This window comes from Protopterus annectens, chromosome 14.part0 (genome assembly GCF_019279795.1).
Source record: "Protopterus annectens isolate FY-2018-M chromosome 14.part0, PAN1.0, whole genome shotgun sequence".
Classification (NCBI taxonomy): Eukaryota; Metazoa; Chordata; order Ceratodontiformes; family Protopteridae; genus Protopterus; species Protopterus annectens.
In genome coordinates, this window is record NC_056748.1 from 753,164,502 (window position 1) to 753,185,344 (window position 20,843).

General features: G+C 35.9%; 1 protein-coding gene across 1 annotated transcript in view; it reads right to left on the bottom strand.

Annotated features, from left to right (window-relative positions):
* Nucleotides 1–1,480: 1,480 nt before the first annotated feature.
* LOC122788724 (proton channel OTOP1-like) overlaps nt 1,481–20,843 on the bottom strand; it is a 57,789-nt gene continuing 38,426 nt past the window's right edge. Inside the window, exon 4 of the mRNA XM_044055615.1 lies at nt 1,481–1,814. Within this exon, the coding sequence (XP_043911550.1) occupies nt 1,644–1,814 (171 nt within the window). The 3' untranslated portion in view covers nt 1,481–1,643. The remainder of the gene's footprint in view (nt 1,815–20,843) is intronic.

Sequence of the window (20,843 nt, forward strand, 5' to 3'; positions counted from 1 at the left end):
ATCTGGAAGCCTAATCCCTTTTTTCAGTGTCTTATAGACTTTTAAGGGGACATCCCTGTCTTGCTTATTGTGTCATTATTGACCTGCTTGTCCTAGACTTCCTGTATCTGAGCAAGCCAAGCGACTCCTTCAGTATAAGAACAAAGGGCGTAACTGAGTCATTGGGCTAGAACTGAGTTATTGGGCTTGTGGATGCTCCTTCAGTACAAAACAAGTGATCTAAAACTTCACCAACAGATAAATAAAACACAGTGGATGGACAGGTTTATAACCAACAGTCTCACAAATCACTGGAATGATCTTTCACTGCATGTTAAGCACCATGACTTGTTGTTTTCCTTTAAAAATAACCTATATGATTGAGTGGGTATACAAACATTTACTCTGAGATTGAGTGATATGGCTGTCCTGGAGAAAAAAGGTGTGGCCTGAAGGAGGGTAATGGCAAAGTATAAAAAGTTATAAGCCACAATGACCATGGAATATCTGTGAGTCTATGAGACTGTGAATACTACAAGCTTAGGAGTGCTACCAATCTGTCACTAGTTTGGTCGATAACAGCCACTTCCTTTAACTGCTGTAAAGAACATTGTCAGTCATTAATATAGTTATTTACGTACTAGGCAAAAGGAGGGACAGAAATTCAAAATCTAGCATTATGGTACAGAGAAAACACTGCAAGTAGTGTTTCTTGTGTCTTCTTCTTCACAGAGTATACACACACACACACACACACACACACACACACACACACACACACACACACACACACACACACACACACACACACACTACCTGAGAGCTGAACTGGAGAACCAAGTGGTGTGAGCCAGCAGCTCTACAGGCTGCATCAGTCTGCAGCACTAACTTATGCTCTAGTTTTGTAATTTGCTGTAAAAACAATAACCATGATGCATAAATAGGTAATAAATTCTAGCAATGATACTGTATAGCATACATAGCTAATGTGTTATGTAGATAATAACTGAATATTGTTGTTTGATAAAATGTTAACCAGATGTAGTTTGACATTTTTCTGAAAAAAATATCAGTACTAAATAAAAGTACACTGGACAAGGCTGGAGCAAACTGCATGGCAGCATGAAACTTGTTTTTGTTATCAACAACATTTCTTAAACCCAGGCACCCATACACATCTGTTCAACATATTCCTTTTTTAAATAGCAAGAAATCAGCCCACATTGTGTTTGTTTTGGTAAAAAGCATATGGTAATCTGTTATGTGGAGTGAATAAGAAATCCGTTTCTTGTCTTACTTGCTCTTCAGAAGAAATACATTACTCTTTGTGAAGATGTACTTTTTGCTTGAGATTACCATATTATGTTTAGCTTGGATACAAGATTATTCTTTGTTAAGATGTAATTTGTGTTTGAGATTACCATATTACGCTCATCTTGGATATAAGACTATTCTTTGTTAAGATGTACTTTTTGCTTGAGATTACAATATTCCATTCAGCTTGGATACAACATTAGTCTTTGTTAAAATGTACTTTTTGCTTGAGATTACCATATTACGTTCAGTTTTGGTGATTAGAAACACCTGCATCATTTACAGTTCTTACATAGTACCTTACAAAGGACCACAGTTTCATTTCATAGAACATCAGATGATGGCATGAATTAAGATCTACAGTAAACTTCAAACAAACTTGCAACAGAATGCATGTGGTAAAATATTCCAAGTGGCAATGAAATGTTTTCAATGATAGCCCATAGGGTAGAACCATAGAACTTCTGTTCAATTTGGCTATGTAGGTGAGGCCTGATCAGATAGGCACAGAGTATCCAAACCTAAACAAACAAACAAAAAAATTAACAGACAGCCATGCCAAAATGAGCAATTTTATGTGAAAGACATAATTTATAAGCATGCTTACACACACACACACACACACACACACACACACACACACACACACACACACACACACACACACACGCACACGCACACACATGCACATGCGCGCAGACACACACACGCGCACATATGTGCACACGACACACGCGCGCACGCGCACACGTGCACACACACACACACACACACACACACACACACACACACACACACACACACACACACACACACACACACACACACAGCCCTGAAGTTCTTGCACTGATTGAAATTCCAAAGTAGTTTTGAATTCCCCACATGCATATAATTCACTGTGATCTTATTGCTTTCTACTTAACACAGGTGGACACCAATGAATGCTGACATCTCCTTGTTGTGCATATGTTATTGTTTTTACATGACGATGCTTTACTTCAGAGAAATAGCTAGGGGAGATTTGCATCCTGAGCAGTCTTCTTCACTGACTTACCAAAACCAGACTTGAAGAGCAAAAAATGATGCTTTTGATGTACTTATTTCATTTAAAGAGATACACCAGTTTGCATCACCCTGTCCTAGCTGCTGCTCTGTTTTATTTCACTTAAGTGCATTTTTATTCATAGGTTCATACATGTGTACTAGGCTAATGGCCCTGGAGCTTTTACTAGACTAGCCCATAGGATTACTCTGTCATCGTGCCACCTGACCATAGTTCTCAGTGCCTCTGTCGAGTAGTGCCACTGGAGTGATCCCTGGGATGAATTTTCTATTTCCCATCCACTCATCAAGATTTCTCTTGAAGAGGGCCAGTGAGGTGCTCTGTTTGACATGTATGGGAAGTCTATTTCGTAGCATGGGCAGTCTCTGGCTTATGAGGTTATTCACGGAAATAAAACACATTATGTGTCAGAATGAAACGTAAGTGATAATGTGTAATACCCTCTGATTTTTTTTATTTACTGCAGTTTAGCAAGAATATCAATTATTAGAGTAAAACATATGTGATAAATAAATATGCACAGCCTATGTACTGCTACTTTGGAAGAAATAGTGTGTTTAAAACGTAAACAAATGAGATTGTGTAATGACCTACTCTGATTCTGATTCTTCTTCTTCTTCTTTTGGTTTTCCTGGTTAGGGGTCGCCACAGCAGAACTCCTGTCCACTAATGATTGGCAGTAGATTTTTATGGTGCCGAGGTGCCAGCTCGATGCCCAACCTTCAACGAAGGCAATCCCATTCACACATGTCTTTTGAATGCCACTCAACTGTGGGGAGGACATGCAGACTCCACACAGAAGGTGCTCTGTTTCTGTGTTGACTAAATTAACATAGCAGATATTTGCTGATGTCTCAGGATCCCCTTCTTTGATTATCAAAGGAGTGCTGCATTCAGATAATGTTTATCTAATTGAGTGGTGTGCTGCAATATTCACCAGAAATGCACATTGTACTGAGAATGTGATACCACAGGAGGCAAAAATGACCAATGGTACTATTATTTTCAAGGAAATTGTATGTTTACCTCACGTGGAACTGCATTATAACAGGTGACTCTGTTTTAGTGAGAAATAGTGAAGAATGAGGTAGCACTGTAGTTTCATTAGTACTGAATAGCTACTATTACTGTACTAAGGAGGAAACCAGAGGATAGTCAAGAAGTGGGCCTGTTATTTTCCAAGCCACTTGGAGCAAGCAGTAGACACTCAGCATGGCTCTTCTGTTTGACTGGGTGGCAGGTAATATTAAAGAATTATTATTCTACAGTATCCTGCAGATATTGTGACATGCACGGTATATTCGCAGCTTCACAGAGTTCAGTCCATGAATTATATATGTCTTGACAACACCAACCTTCAAAAGGGCAAAACAAGTCAAGCCCAAGATAAGATTATGGATGTCCATCCAATTATCAAGGTCTACCTAAATGGAAGTAGGGGAATCATTCTGTTTTACACATAATAAAAGATTATTCCAAAGGTCATGGAAGCATGGGACACTGGAAATACAGCTTGTACTTTTAATCTATAATGGAGCTTTTTATCACAGTTAATTCATATTAAATGAAAAATAATGTGCATTACAGTGACACTGGTTAGATTTTCTGCCTCAGTGTGCTTTGTTCTTCACTTTGGATCACAACTGGAAGTTTGCAGTTCCATTCTAAACCTGTATAGGTTTCTGCTGGGCAGTCTGGCTTCCTATCACATCCAAAAATATTCTTTAGCTGAAATGCTGATGCTACAAATTAACTGTAGGGGAGCTTAGGGGGGTTTTGTGTGTGTGTGTGTGTGTGTGTGTGTGTGTGTGTGTGTGTGTGTGTCTAGCAAGAGACTGGCATCATACACAGTGATGCTTTCTCTCACTTGGTTGCACTGAATGCTGGTATTAGACACATTTCTCCCCCTCAAATCTCCATTGGATAAAGCAACTAGTAGAAAAAAAAATAAATTAATGAATCTTATGGCGCATCAGAATGCTTTAATTGCCATTTGAAGGGTTTGATTTATGTGGCATCTTTCAAGCAAATTACTTAATATTGGACATACAAAAACATTTGTTAAAAAGTATTTTACATAGTTATGCAACCACCAGACACTATGTTAAAATTTTCTTTATAAACACTCTTATTAGTTATACTAATTAAAAATATATATTTTTTTTTTCATTCATAGATTGTACTGACTCATGCATTACTTAATGCTCCTTACATTAACAACTAACTCAGTTAATTCAGTTTTTGCTACAAGTGAACTGTTAAATTTCTGACCTGAGGAATATCCTGTTCTTGTGTTAGTCAAATATTGCAATATAAACTGATAATAAGCAAACACCACCAAGCAGTACAGTCAACAACACCCAATATTGCAATATATCTGCTGATTAAATTGGTTCCATTGCCTTGAAAAGTGGATTCCACCCTGCCTAAATACACAAGTGCCCCAAATTCGGCCTGAATGTTCTATACAGTTCCTCGTTTTTAATGCCCCATTTCTATCATGTCAGTGTTTACCAAGCAGTCTGTTCATTCACACTGATCTGATTATCCTTTTTGTATGTGATTTGTGAAAAATAAGTCCTAAGACAAGTACAACCTATGTTACTTATGAAGACTGCAAGTTCCTACTTATGGTCAGTGAGTCCTTGAATGAGGCAATCTCCATATTTTCTTATATTTAGGCATCCTAAGGCCCTACTCCCAACCCATGTATTTTACTCCAGGCAGGCACAACACTTTGATATTCATATTCCTCTCGTCAAATGTATCAGTTCATTTAATAATTGAATCTCCATTTGCTAATATTTCTTTCCTAACTTACCTGCAAAATCCTCTACTTCTAATTTAGTAATGTCTTCTCTTTCAACTGCTACAAAATAATATTCTCCATTAGCATTAGTCTTATTAATATTATTGTTTTCATCACTTACATCATTTGCAAGCATACAATTCTCATCTAGATATGTTTATACTTCCACAGCATGAGCCACGTTGTCATTCCAAGTCTTTCTTCTTTTTCCTTACAGAAATGTTATTTAAATATCTGAAGTTCAATTTCGATTTCTTTCTTTTAGCCTGCCCCTTGTCTGTTTTTCCTACCTTACTGAATGCTATCATTTTGTATAATCTGTGTATTACATATCAAAACAGTGTATTTTTGTTTAGTATATTTTTGCTTAGCATTATATATGCATTAGTACATTTCTTTTTCTTCTGAGTTATTTTTGGTGACCTTTTCTCTCTCTGTCTCTCTCTATTTTTTCTTTTTTTCCTATATGTTCTGAATCCTCAGACTGTTGTATGTGTGTATCTTGAATTATAAATGTGTTATCTACAGTATTTATTTTAATAAGGGTTGAGCAATCTTAACTTGAGATTGACATATTACACTCAGCTTTGTAGAGGACACTTCCTTTCCAACTTGGGTTTTATTTGCAGCTTAACTAATATTATTTATCTCATTTGTCTAGTCAGTAATGTATGTAAAAACAGTTTTCCAAGAAGTTCCAATGGCACAGAAACAATCATGCTAAGCAAATCTTGACTTCCCATGAACTGTAAGCAAATCATTCAACTTTTGATGTGGGGAATACAAGTCTTTATTGTTATCACATGTTATCTTTACATATATGTATACACATAGTGGAAAGTACACTGGGCAAGATACTTATGCCAAAGCAAAGTGCAGATGGCATATTTATTTAATTAGTCCCTTTCCTGTGTCAAAGTAAGGACTGTTTAAAGAAAAAAAAAAGTATCTAGATCAATAATTGCATAATTCAAAACATAGAACAATTAATACATTGTTAAACTGCATAAATTATTCAATTATTAAATGAAGTATACTGAACTAAACTTGATTAAAGAGAAGTGCTTCATATAAAAGGTTATTCTGACCCACCATGTCAGTCACCAATGTCATACTAAGATATTATATGTGTCTTTATGTCATGTGTGATTGATAGCATGTGCCTGTGACCACCCTCAGTCCTGGTTCAAAATATAACTAGATAGGCCTATTGGGAGGGTTTGAATGTGCATGACTACAATCCTTCTCTTTCTAATAAGATGAAATAAAAAAATCAGACATTAGAAATATAAATTAAGCTATGCTTTTCCTGCCAAATAATTTTGCAGGAAAGCACAAAACAACGCAGAATGATTTTACATAAGATATGGAGTGGCTTATGATAGTTTCACATAAATTTAGCTTTATGTGGCAACTCCCAGTTAATGAAATTCATTTCACTGGTTACCATTTCAAATATTGAGACCTGCTAGAGAGTCTCAAAACATGGAGACCGAATGGCCGAACCCCCGATTTAAATAAGGCAAGTCTGAGATAGCCATTTCTCAGAATATTCACATTTCACTGAAATATGGTGATTTTTGCATCGGTATATATAATTTCAGGGTATGAGGAAAACTTGCCCCACTACAAAAAAAAGTTTAATGCAGAAGAGTAATGTTCAAGAGTATCTCTTCTCCTGGATTTTCAGTGTTGTTTTTATTCTCTGTCTGTTGGCACTCAGTGTTATGAGTTCTGACATTTCAATAGGGGACCCTTTTTATTTCCTCATGGCTGACCAGCATTCTCCATCTTTAATTATTTTAAAAAGAAGAGTATTAAGGAAAAGAGTAACTTCACTCTGAGTAACTATCCAGTGAAAACCTTTAGTATATCAGAATGTTGGGTATGTATCTCCACTAACAGTGCATATCTGCACATTTTATTTTCTGCCAGTTACTTATGTGTGTGTGTTGGAGTAAACAGTTATTAACGGTAGCATGCACTCAGTTTTCTGGGATAAGAACACTTCTGGCTACTGCTTGATGGGATGCCTTGTAAAAAGGCTTTAACTGGGTAAGCATTTTATTGACTACCTTGTCTAGGTTCAATGTGAAAACTTAGGATGGGTTGATAGCGAATACAATCTATTTTTGTTCTGTCACATTGGTGATTGAATTATTTTGATTGTCTTTCAGTGGGATGTGTACTTGGATTAGCTTTGGGGAAGAGAAAAATAAAATATTTTTTTATTTTTGGGGGCGTAATTATTAGTCTATTTTTGCAGAGTTTAGTAATTGTGTACTAAGTCATCTACATGTATGACAAATTTGGTGTAGTGGAGATTGTCGGTTAGGCCATATATAATAAGTGAAGAGAGTTATGGGCTGAGAACTGGTTCCTACAGTATACCAGTGTTGAATGCACCACATCTCAGCATTCACCTGGTCATTTTTGTTTTCAAGATATCTTCTGAACAACATAATAGTGTTTGGACTAAAGATAAGCTAACAGAGCTTATTACTGAGAAAAAAGTGATTGATAATTTTAAACAGCCTTGTCATGTCTGCAAACTGGCCAGCTGTAAGGAGGCCATAATTTATCTTGCAGTAAATGTTGCTAGTAACTGTAGATAGTGTTTCCATTGGCATGAAAGACATTATGGATCCCATGTTACTAGTTAATAAGTAGGTAATATGTATTTATATGATCAAAGATCTGATCGAATACCAACTTTATAAGTATATTGATCAAAAGGCACAATTAGTAACTGATCTGTAGTACTTAGACTTTTTGGGGGGCAGGTACTTTTGGCAGGGGCATAATAATGGAGTTTTTAATGGTTGTAGGGACTATATCAGAAGATAGATATTTATGTAAGTGAGCAGTCTGGCAATGTGTGATGATGTCATTCTTAGGAAAATTGGGTGAAACTTGCTGAATTTGGCTCCAGAATAATATCTAATATTTTGGAAGTTCTTTGGTATATTTCAATGTAATCTTTTAAAATAAATTGTGGGGCTGTAATCTGCAAGAAGGTATACCTGAAAGGGATTTTGGTCATTTTCTGGTAGTTGAGTCATGTACTGGTTTAGAAATATGTATATTAATTCCTTTATTGTATTTATTAAGACGTTTGGATTGCTGTTGGAGAAATTTAGTGCATCATTAAGTCCTATTGAGGCTGATGAGTAGCCATTGTCTTTAATGTGCCAAGTTGTTTTTTTTTAATGCTTCTCAGAAGTGTTTTGGGGTGGACATAAGGACTTCTGAGTTCTTCTAAGATGGGTAGCTTTAGTGTGTTGATAGCTATTCTAGTTGTTTTCTTATAATTCTGCTTTAGCACAGTATTATTCTGTCATAAATATGGTGTTACATAATCATTTCTGCTTTCTAACAACATCTCCATATTATTAGCATAACACAAAGACCACCATCTTAATTTCAAACTGAAGTTTACACATTCCCTTCTTTCATGTATACATCTCTGTGTCCATCTCCCAGCTATTTCTCCTTCATTCTGCTTTTAAACCTTTAACTTACTCCACTCATCTTCTTAACTTAATATCCTCTTTCCTTCTTTCCTTTAATTCATTGAATCAACATGTATGCATTCATAGATTGTCAGTTGTTTACTTTATTGAATGAAACTCCAGTTTGTAATCATTTTCTGACTATCCTATGAACCTGTTTTTGCAATTCATATGTTTTTGTTCTCGTAGGTTCCCTCTAAAAAATTGGCTTTACACAGTAGGATCAATAAAGTGTCAGTAAACTTCGGCTGTATAGCTGGAGGTCAGAAATTATACTTTCATTACACAGTTGTACCTAATGAGTGATTTTGCACTATGTGTGCAGAATCCTATTTAGAAAAGGAAGTGCAGTGGAATTTAAAAATGGAACCTTGCTCAGGTTTTGCTGAAAATGTGCTTTCAAACTACTGAAAACCATCAAAGTCACAAGCAGTATTTAATCAGATCAAACAAAGGCATGCAACCTCAGCAGTTATTAATTCATTTGGAAAAGACTTCCAAAATGTGCAGAGAAATGCCCCTTGTACTATAAAATTGCTTATATATAGTTGTACCCTGAAGAGTTAATTCCTCACTTTCAGGTGATAATATACCTTATGGACATAAATATGGCATGAAAATATGTCAGCTGAGGTAGCATGTTGTCATACACTGTATGTAATGCTGAATGTCAACACTTAGCCAAGTTAGTATCTTTCATTATGAAATAATTACATAAAACATGACCATTCACCTGTCAAACCAAGACCGATCATGTTGTCATATACTGTATGTAATGCTGAATGTCAACACTTAGCCAAGTTAGTATCTTTCATTATGAAATAATTACATAAAACATGACCATTCACCTGTCAAACCAAGACCGATCATGTTGGCATATACTGTATGTAATGCTGAATGTCAACACTTAGCCAAGTTAGTATCTTTCATTATGAAATAATTACATAAAATATGACCATTCACCTGTCAAATCAAGACCGATCATCTCCACTCTCACTTTCTGCCTCAAGTCCTTTCTGAGTTCATGGCTATATGAAATAATGCAATACAATGTTCTCAGTTCATACACTTCTCACAAAGAAGGAATACAAATAATACTGAAATTCTGGGTGATAAGTTTGTTTAATCCATTGTGGAGGGGGTCTACAAGAAGAAAGGTTGCATGGAAATACAACAAATTTTAGTTGCAGATCTTACATGAGTTACTGAAATAGCTATACCCTTGTTTTTGACATTTATTGTGATCTATGAAAGATTTTCTTTGGTTTTAAAATCTAATGAGAGTAGAGGAAGAACTAAGTAATTTCTAGACCACTGCTTGCTTGTAGAACCTTATACTGCAGTGACATGCTTTAGTTCAGTCAGCTAGTTTGATTTTTTTTCACACTTTTCTCTGCTGTCCTGTTGCCTGTTTGCACAGCACTGCTCATTGTGTGGCCTTTTTATCCATGAACTGTATAGATGCAGGTGCTTGTAACCATGCCTTTCTGTATATAACCTGCTCCAGAATTTCTGAGTTTGCTTAGTAGTCAGTAGTTGAGAGAACTGGCTCATTTCTCTTCATGTGCAGATATGTAGTGTTCATCTTAGATGGACAGTACGCCAGATAAGCACATTATTTTCTCTTAAGCACTACTTCTTCTCCAACCCACAGCAGTAAGCAACGAGAACCAGGAATCTGCACTTCCCAACTGTCTCTGTAGCCAGCTTGCTTGTACTTCCTAAGTGATATAGCAATTGTCTCATGTTAGTTGACAACCACCTCCTACTTAAACAACCTGCCACAGTGTGAGGGAGATGTAGCTGTGTAATGTTAAAGGAGGCAAAGCTCTCGCATAAAGACACTACAAATAATAAGGTTGATAGTATCACACAGCGCCACACTAAACAAATCTTAAATACAGACCAAACAGACCAACATAATCTGAGGCTCTTGGGAGCAACCAAACTAAACCACATATGCCTCCTAAATGTCACTCAAGAAATATGTGCCCTCAACACCATGACAAATACACATCACAGATATCAGTCACCATGAAACATAGATCCATAAGTCACACAGGCACAGTCCAAATGCCCATAAGGCAAAGCACCACACATACCAATATCCTTGTCAGAGGTGATTCCTTATTGAGGCACACTGATGTAGCAGTCACTAGGCTGTGCTAAGAGTGTGTCATAGTCAGCTGCCTACCAGATACCAGGATTCATCATATAACAGAAGTACTGTACCATATTGCACTGCGATTGTAACTTGAGCTATACCTCCCTGGACTATATGAAGAGAAACACAATAAAGCTCCAGGAATATGTATCTGAAGCTAGTATGAACATAGCCTCAAGCAGCATTATGTTATTCCCAAGAATGATGTCAAAATACTTTAAAAAGATAATTGACTTCAACAAGTGGCTTTGATTCTTGTGCCATTCTAAGGGGGTAAAAAAAAAATATATATATATATGTATATATATATATATATATATATATATATATATATACATATATAGATATATCATTATCTATATATATTGAGAGATAGAAAGAGAGAGATATCTCCATATATATATATATATATATATATATATATATATATATATATATTTATATGTGTGTGTGTGTATATATATATATATATATATATATATATATATATATATATATATATATATATATATATATATATACATACCTAGGAAGAGATGGAAGCAGGCAAAACTGCTTTGCCAGGAATTGCCTGCACCTCTCCCCCATAGGAGTCCCCAAGGACTCCATATATTGGCTAAAACCTTGCCTACTCCCATTGTGTTTTTTTCAGGTGGCATCAGTCTTCAAAATCTTGTATCACAAAATTAGAGGATATTACAAGGCTAGTGGCGCTAGACTCATTTTAAGCCTAACCATTCATGTCTTAATTTTCGCAATTATCACTGTCCATGGGTTAGAATGGCTTTGGTATATGCCTGTACTTTAGGACATCTACAAACTGCCCAGTCCATAGGTCACAAGCCAGGGGTGAATTTGAGATTTCCAATCCACTGGTCCAAACTACATTAGAATAGGCTTACTGAAGAGCTCTGTTTCACCTGAATGGGGAATCTAAGTAAGTAAAATCATGACAACATTAAGGTTGCTGAATGCCAGGAGTCTTTACAAAAGTCTCCATAACCTACAATCTGTACTTATCTTGGAAAATAAGTATATGCATCATCACAGAGACCTGGTTCAAGAAAAGTGAAAGCTCTCAACCAATTGAGAGCTTCAGTGCTTATCAATCATACAGGCCCACCATATTAGAAGTAGGCACCAAAGGCAGTATCTCTATAGTAAAAAAAAAATCTTATCTCCAGACTTGGGATACTTCTCTTTTGCATTTACTTCTTGGAGGTCAAAGCTAATGTTAAAAGATTGTGGCTGATCAAGCTTGCATATGACTGAAAACTTGATATCATCATAAACTCCCCAGAAGAGACCATGATGCTATGAGAAGGCCTGTCTCAAACAAATAGTTGGTGCCAAATCCAATGACTGAAATTAAATGCCAAGAAATATATAATCATATTCTTTGGCAAGTATAACTTCTTTGCAACTATCACATTGATTACACCCCCCTGAAAACTGATCCCATAGTTAGACTTGTAGGTACTTATGTTGACAATGAACTGCCCTTTGCTCACCATGCATCCACTATTGTAAGGAAGTCCCTTTTCAGTGCACAGCTTATAAGTACTTGGCAGTCATTAGTGGATGCATGGTGATCAAAGGACAGTTAATCGAATATAATGCCCCTTTTGATATGTACCTGTCCAAGCACTTGTCACAGCTGGAATGACTGCAGTGTTTCTTCTCTAAAAAGTCAAGGGCCTAAATCATGAAAAATTGCATAGGCCATCACAAAGCCTTGCCTCGCTTCTCAGTATCAGAACCTCTGCCTCATATATAGGAGGTCTCCCAGACACAGTGTACAATCAGAAGTCTAATGGTATCAGAAACACCTGTTCAAGGGACGTCAATCTCTTTTGCAAGACTAACAGAACATTCTGGATGGATAAGTATGTATCACAGGAATTACCACTTTTATTACTGACTTCACCTCCATTTGAAGCAAGAGTACTTTGCTTACTCTATTCAAATGTAACTTGGATGAATGAATGAATGAATGAATGAATGAATGAATGAATGATTGTCTAACCACAAATTCACCCTGTGTTTAACACCAACAGCCCTCATGGATAGGGGAAACATGTAAGTACTCAACATATACTTGGGCGGCCTATGTTTGGAGATTCATTTTGCAAACTATAAGGCTATTGATTACCATGGGAACACAAAGCTTGGATTTTTAATATCTTCACAAATCAAAAGCCTACCTATGAACCTATAATATTTACGGGTAAACAGAAAACAATGGTGTTTTGTTTTGTGAGGCATAATACTGAAAGTATAAGCAAAGAAGGTCCATTACAGGGATCACTGTTACTTAGGGTCTCCTCAGTGTTACCTGTTAAGAGTCATAGGTGTAAATATGCAAACTAAAAAGTATATGAAGAGATGAAGAGAATATTACTTTTATTATAAATATACTAAAACAATACTCCTTGAACAGGGCAAAGATGAAGTGTGTAGTTGCTATTGTAAAGCACAGAGTTGCCTGGTAAGACAAGTTTTATTTGAATTGTATTTGAATTTATATTTTATTTCTTACCACTATTTTTCACTGTTTATAGGAAGGAAGGGATAACTTGCATACTGAAATATTATCCTAAGGGACATAGTCAGCTACAAAATTGCACAGACTGCAGATAGGGAAATCCAGAACATATCTAAACAATCATGTCTTTGTGATTTATTGATATTTTCTGTTAAAAGAGGTGCAACTGTGAGCAATCTTGCTCAGAAGCTACTGTGCACATTTGCATGCGATGTAAGCAAATTCCAGCTTTGGTCTGACTATCAGAACTTGTACGGTTGGAGCAACAACTTTACTGTACTTACTTTAGTATTTTGTTGTTTGTGTGAATTTTCTCATAGAAGTTGGTTTAAGTTCTTTTTGAATTCTGTGGTAACAGATTTTGATTATTTTTTTCTTTTATAATTTTTTATTAATTTGAAGCTGAATATGGATTCCTTAAATGAGAATGCCATTAATGATTTGCTAAAGTACAAATATCTTGTACAGTGTACTAAATGCTATGTATATTTAAAGGTAACACCTGGTAATACTGGTGATTCTGTTCCTCATGTCAAAAGCTGGATGATTTGCTTTCCATTATCAGTAGTAAATCTAAACTTACTGATGATGATTGCACTTCTGCAATTGTCACGGCTTGGAGAACTGTTGTTACATATATTAATGAGTGGACTGATGAGATAAATAATGGTAGGCAAAGAGCAAATAGAAAACATTTAGGAAAGGGTGTGTATTGTCTATAAATATCACGACCTCAGCCCCTATGAAACAAAACAAAACCTGTGACAACTTTGGAATTCTGGATACAAGTATTCAGGAATCTGAGGATTCAGAGTGTTTAGAAGGAAATAAAAAAAAGAAATGAAGTTCACAACAAATGCAAGGAAGAAAAATAAACTGATGACTGTAAAGTAAAGAGAATACTTACTAAAAAGGACACTGCTTTATTAAGTAACACACAGTTTACAGAGTATAGTAACATTTTCTATCAGAAGACCTACAGCCTACAGAAAAGGGCAGCATTTTTCTAAAAGAGAAGGTGGAAAAAAAAAAGACAAGGGGCAAGTGAAAAGGAAGAAATCAAAACTGAGTGGGGAAGGACTGAAGAATATTACTGTAAGAAAAAAGATGAGAAAGACAGACACTAGCAACATGACTCAAACTGTCATTGTACAAAGCCTGCTGGATGAGAACTGCATGCTTGCAAATGTAATACGCAATGAAAACAGTGGGATTAATAAGATTTATGGAGATGAAGATCATTCCATTGTAACAATCGATAGAGCAGATATTACTGTATTAGAAGTTGAAGATTTTTCAGATCTGGTCAGAAATGATATTCTAGTAACTGGAGATTCAATTATTAGAGAAATTGATACTTATATCTGCATAGAAGATAATGAACACTGAATAGAGGATGTGAAATAAGCCTTGGAATACCTTGATGTAAGGAAGTATGGATCTGTTTTTATTCATGTTGGTACAAGTGACCTCATCCACAAGGACTCTTTGGATGTTAATAGGGAACTTATAGCCCTCTTACACAGTAGAGCTTATAATGGTGTTAGGACGTATTTTTTACAAATCATATATAGAAAGGAAAATCAGGTTACCATGAATGAAAAGATTTTTGGGGAAATACCTACGTGAAAAAAATGTACTGTTTAAAAAAAAATAGAAATGTGTAGCGCAACCAAGCCTAATTCTGAGCAAACGTGTTCAGGCATGATGGCATGCATTTGTCAGGATTGGGGGGGGAAAGAAATGTTACAGCAGTTATTTTGCAATATTTGACTAACACAAGGCAGGATTTTTCTGAGGTCAAAAATTTAACAGTTTACAGATAACATTTGATGCATCTCTGATGGCTGTTAATGCTAGAAGCATTAATAATAATGCTTTTATTGGAAACATTCCCATAAGACTGATATTGTTATTGCTTGTGAAACATGGTTAAGAACTAAAAAAATGTTTAACATCAGGATCTCGGCATACAACATCAGGGGTATATATTTCCATAAGAACAAGATACCCTGATTAAGACAAGAGACAAAACATATAAGGCAAGAGACAAAAAATATAAGTAAAAATATGAAAAAACATAAGAAATGGAAAAAAGGTCAAATTATACCTTTGAAAACTGAAATAAACAAGCTGTAGCTGGGCAATCAAATTAAGTGTAGTGTGATTCATGATCAAAAAAATTTTAAGAAAGTTTATATAAAGATATTAAGCATAAGAGGAAACCATTTTATAGATGTATATGATGTGGAAGGAATAAAGACATACAAATTGATAAACTGTGTATAGATTCTAAAATTTATTCACAGATACAACAGGTTATAGATATATTTGTAAAATATTATGCAAAACAGTTTGATTACATGAAGGGGTTATAAGTTATTCTAGTGACATCCAGATAACCTGAGATACTGGAATAAAATTAGATTATATTGAAAAAAAAACTATCAAACTGGATCCAAACAAAACACACGGATGAGATGGAATTAGTAATAATGTCCTGAGAACACTTCAGCAAGTATAAATATGGGGAGATTCCTCATGATTGGAGACATCTCCTGTCTTTAAGGGAAAGGAGAGTAGGACAAACCCAGAGTCATATAGACCCTTAAGTCTATTTTCATGTTGTGGAAAAATAATGGAGAAGGTAATATTGGAAAAGTTATTGTCAGAATTGGAAAGGTTGAGGTTGAAACCATAATTCAACATGCATATGTTGAAAATATATCTATTACCACCTGTAATGTGATGTTCTATAACAGTATAACAACAGTATAAATGAAACAATATGCTGTGATGTAATTTATATTGATTTAACTTCAGCATTTGAAAGGGTCCTACACAAAAAACTGATTGATAAATTAGAACAACTAGGTATTGATTTAATCTTGATAAAAAGGATAGCTGCATGGCTTTACATATAAAACATGGCAAGTCTTATACAGCAATTGGACACAATTGGATAGGTGAAATTCTTGGTAAAAGTCATGGTGTACCACATGGTTCTGTCCTAGGCCCTTACTTGTTCAATTGTATCTTTCAGACCTAACTTTTTCATCTGATGTGTTCTACAGCCAGTAGGCAGATGATCTGAAATTGGGTAAACTGATTACATGCATTACAGATCAGGCATGTCTGCAAAAGAATTGACTAAATTGACCATTTGGGCACAGGAGAATAATATGCTGATAAATACATCAAAAACTAAGCATATGAGATTTGGGAGACATAAATTGAAATGTGAATATTTGATAAAGCACACAGCCATTGAAACTGTAGATTCATTTAAGGACCTGGGTGTATGGGGAGATCCAGCTTTGTGTTTTTCTATTTGATACAGCACACAGTCATTGGAATTGTAGATTCATTTAAGAACCTGGGTATATGGATAGATCCAGCTTTGAGTTTTTCTAATTGTATCAACCAATTAATTAATGATAGTTATAGAACTATAGGTTGTATTAAAATATTTATAAAGTCTAAGAAATCAGAAATGATGACATCATTGTTTGTTAATTACATTAGACCCAAACTTGAGTATGGAATAACAATATGGAAACCTTGTATGAAAACAAGCATGAGTAAACTGGAAGGACTACAACATAAATATACCAAGGGCATCCATGGATGTGAAAACTTAAGTTATCACGAAATACTAAAATATCTGAACTTGTACAGTGTCTCTTATAGATATTTAAGAGGAGATCTTATTTATGTACATAGGGCATTTAGAGATTACCGCCCAGGGTATGTTTGGGGTTATCAGAAATTAGTACAGAACCATCAGACAACTTATGTAGAAGATTCTATAGGAATGAGAAGTGTACTAATTGGTTCTCTGAGAGCAGCTGATACATGGAACACACTACCAAATTACATTACAGCAATCACTAGTTTAGATATTTTTAACAACCTGGATGCTTATTATGGGAATAACTATTTTGGTATGTTGGAAGGCTAAAAGGGTATTAATGCCTGTGCTTGAAATATTTTTATGTATGTTTGTTATATTAGTTTTATAATTTTAGGATGTGAGGGACTGGCTGTTCCACAGTTCCATTATAAGGGTATCTGAGTACAGGAGTAGGAGGAGGATAGAACCTTAATTTCTGCATCCTGCTCCTGTATTTTTATTCTGCCATAATCATAGCACACCGAAAATTCCTCTTCAAATTTTCTCAGCCACTTCAAGTTTAGCATTTCCTTCATATTTCGCACTCTTATTGTTAATGTATTTGACTGCAGTGGTGGTGCTGCGGTAGTGTTGTCGCCTCACAGTAAGACGTTGTCCTGTTTGATTCTCAGCTAGAGCATCTTCTGTGTGGAGACATGCGTGAATGGGCATACCTTCGTTGAAGGTTGTGCGTCAGGGCCGGCAACTCAGCATGTAAAAATCTACTGCCAATCATTAGCGGACCAGAGTTCCGCTGTGGCGACCCCTTACCGGGAAAAGCCGAAAGACACAACAACATTGTTAATGTATTTTATATTTTTAATGATCACACATATGCAGCAGTTATGGATCTTGTATTTCTTTACTTTTTGGGACATCTGATAAATGCATCACAACAATATAGCTATACTCTAGAAAGTACGTAGTGTACTGTATATATTCCTGAGTAGAGGTAACATAGTATAAAAATGTCCATCTAGTTTTAAATTAATTTCTGCAATCTGGTCATCCATTTATGAGAAACAGATTTTGAAGTGATGGGCCTTTATGATGAATAACTTTCAAAGCATGGAATGAGAATACTTATTTGAATTTGCCTTTTATGGCAAAATTGTGCAATGAGTAACATGAGCTGTGGACCTATTGATACCTTGCTGAAATTATGAACTAAATTGTTTATATAGCTAGTAGACTGTGAGGGCTTATATTAATCTTATTATCTAATATCTATTACAGTCTGATTTGAAGACTAGACCATTTTACCATGAGTAGTAGTGCAATAGAGGCATCAGGTAGCATTAACCAGGCACATAACATGACATGCTCCTGAGCTTCTTGCACAGTCCTTTGGATGTGTCACTCTAGGTAAGCAGCACTGAAGTAATTATTTTAAATATTTGGATGGAGTGGCATTAAAACACGTTTTTGAGAAACCGGATAATAATACATTCTTAAATGGCTAGCTTACCAAAATATGAGTGCATAATTGCTTTGGATTAGCAAAGGAAAACACAAAAGCACACTGCTATATCATGTAACTGATTACTACACACACACAACACACTGCTATATCATGTAACTGATTACTACACACACACACACACACACATACACACACACACTGCCATATCATGTAACTGATTACTACACACACACACACACACACACACACACACACACACACACACTGCTATATCATGTCACTGACTACTATACACACACACTGCTGTATCATGTAACTGACTACTATACACACACTGCTATATCATGTAACGTATTACTACACACACACACACACACACACACACACACACACACACACACACACACACTGCTATGTCATGTAACTGATTACTATACACACACACACACACACACACACACACACACACACACACACACACACACACACACACACACACACACACACACACACACACACACACACACACACACACTCTGCTATATCATGTCACTGACTACTATACCCGCACACTGCTACATCATGCCACTGACTACTATACACGCACACTGCTATATCATGTCACTGACTACTTTACACATGCTCTGTTATATCATGTAACTGACTGCTGTATACTCCTCTGTTGTCTTGGACAATTATCATGTTGTCATTTTTCATTACCTGAGAGATCATTAATGTATATTGTCTAGCATCTATGACTCATATGGTTAGAATATGTCACTGGTGTGGTGAGCCCTAGATAAGAATGCATATGCTATCCTAATGAGGATATTCAGTGAATGGGGCTGGGATATATCTGCTTATATTCTATTAATTTTTAAACCCTTTCCTCCTTTCCCATGAATGTAATCATAAACTATTGCTTCTAAACAATTAATAGTGCTGCTTGGGAGTGGTAGTAATTTTATCAGAGTTTTTGATGTAGTTCATGTGCCTGCAATGTAATATTTGTATCAGTGGACTCACTGGTACTTAGACCTTGTCTGCAGTACTCCCAAATGTTTTTGCTATAACAGGAAATGAAAACATTTGAATATATCAGGCAAGCTGTCTAAAATATATAAAGGCTATTGCATCAAGTTGGGAATATGTTGGTTAATTCTGAACGAGCAAATTTTATGCCATGTAAAGTTTTATTTAACATATGAGGCACAAAACTCCTGTTATAAGATACCAGCCCATCTCTCCAAAAATAAAGATCCAAAAAAATAGGGGCATGGAGAAAAAAAAATCAGAGAAGACAGAATGAAGAAAAATAGTTGTTGGCCTGATAAAGAAACAAAGAAAGAAAGGAAAGGGATATGACCTGAAATGAGAGGAACAATAGTTCTTTTCACTTGAGGCCAGAAGTGACATGAGGAAGATATGAAGGGGGTATCCTGAACAGGAAGGACAGAGGGGGAAATAAAGAATACCAGCAAATTGCAATAATTAAGTTCTCTAACTTATAAAAGTATCTTTTTACAGAGAAGATACCTGATCTTTGGAAAAACCTTCTTCACAGGATTAGGTAATCATCCACTTCTACATTAAACAAAATAGCACCCCATCCCAGCTGTTCCTAAGGTGTCATAGCTTACCTATTTCCTTCACCTTCCCTTTACCTCTTGGAATAACAAAGGTGATAACACACAGTCATGTATTATACCTTTTCTCAACTCCACCTCCCCGAACAACCACCTGTTAACTAGCAGATGCCCTAAATCTATTGCTACACCTGTGCCTAAAATTTATTTCCCTAAGTACGTTGTGCATAATTATTCATTCCGTATAGTCAAGTACTTTCTTAGGGTCTTCTGCCCTTTCTGACTCACTCATTCTACATAATGCATACACTCCAACACCTACATTCAATTATGTTTTAATGTTTGCTCCTAAATAAACCCAGTTAATTTCATGAATCAATTTCTGTATTACTGTCTCCATCCTTCTGGCCAGCATCCTAAAATATTTGTATCCTCTCCACCACCCCAGTTCCTCTCAATATCTAGCAGCCTACCAGCTCATCCTCTAGTAGTTCTAGATGTATGACCTTAGGGTGCATACTGCAACAATGATTATCTTCCTAGCTGAAAGCTGCAGATTAGAAATACCCTTTAAAAAGGCACAGTTAAAACCTCTTTGGAGAAGAGGGTTCTCTCACATCAACCATCCTTCTTACCCATTTATCCCATTTCATACCTCCTGTGCTACAGCATCATAAAGAGTGGTGGTGCTGCGGTAGTGTTGTCGCCTCACAGTAAGATGTTGTCCTGTTCGATTCTCAGCTAGAGCGCCTTCTGTGTGGAGACATGCATGAAT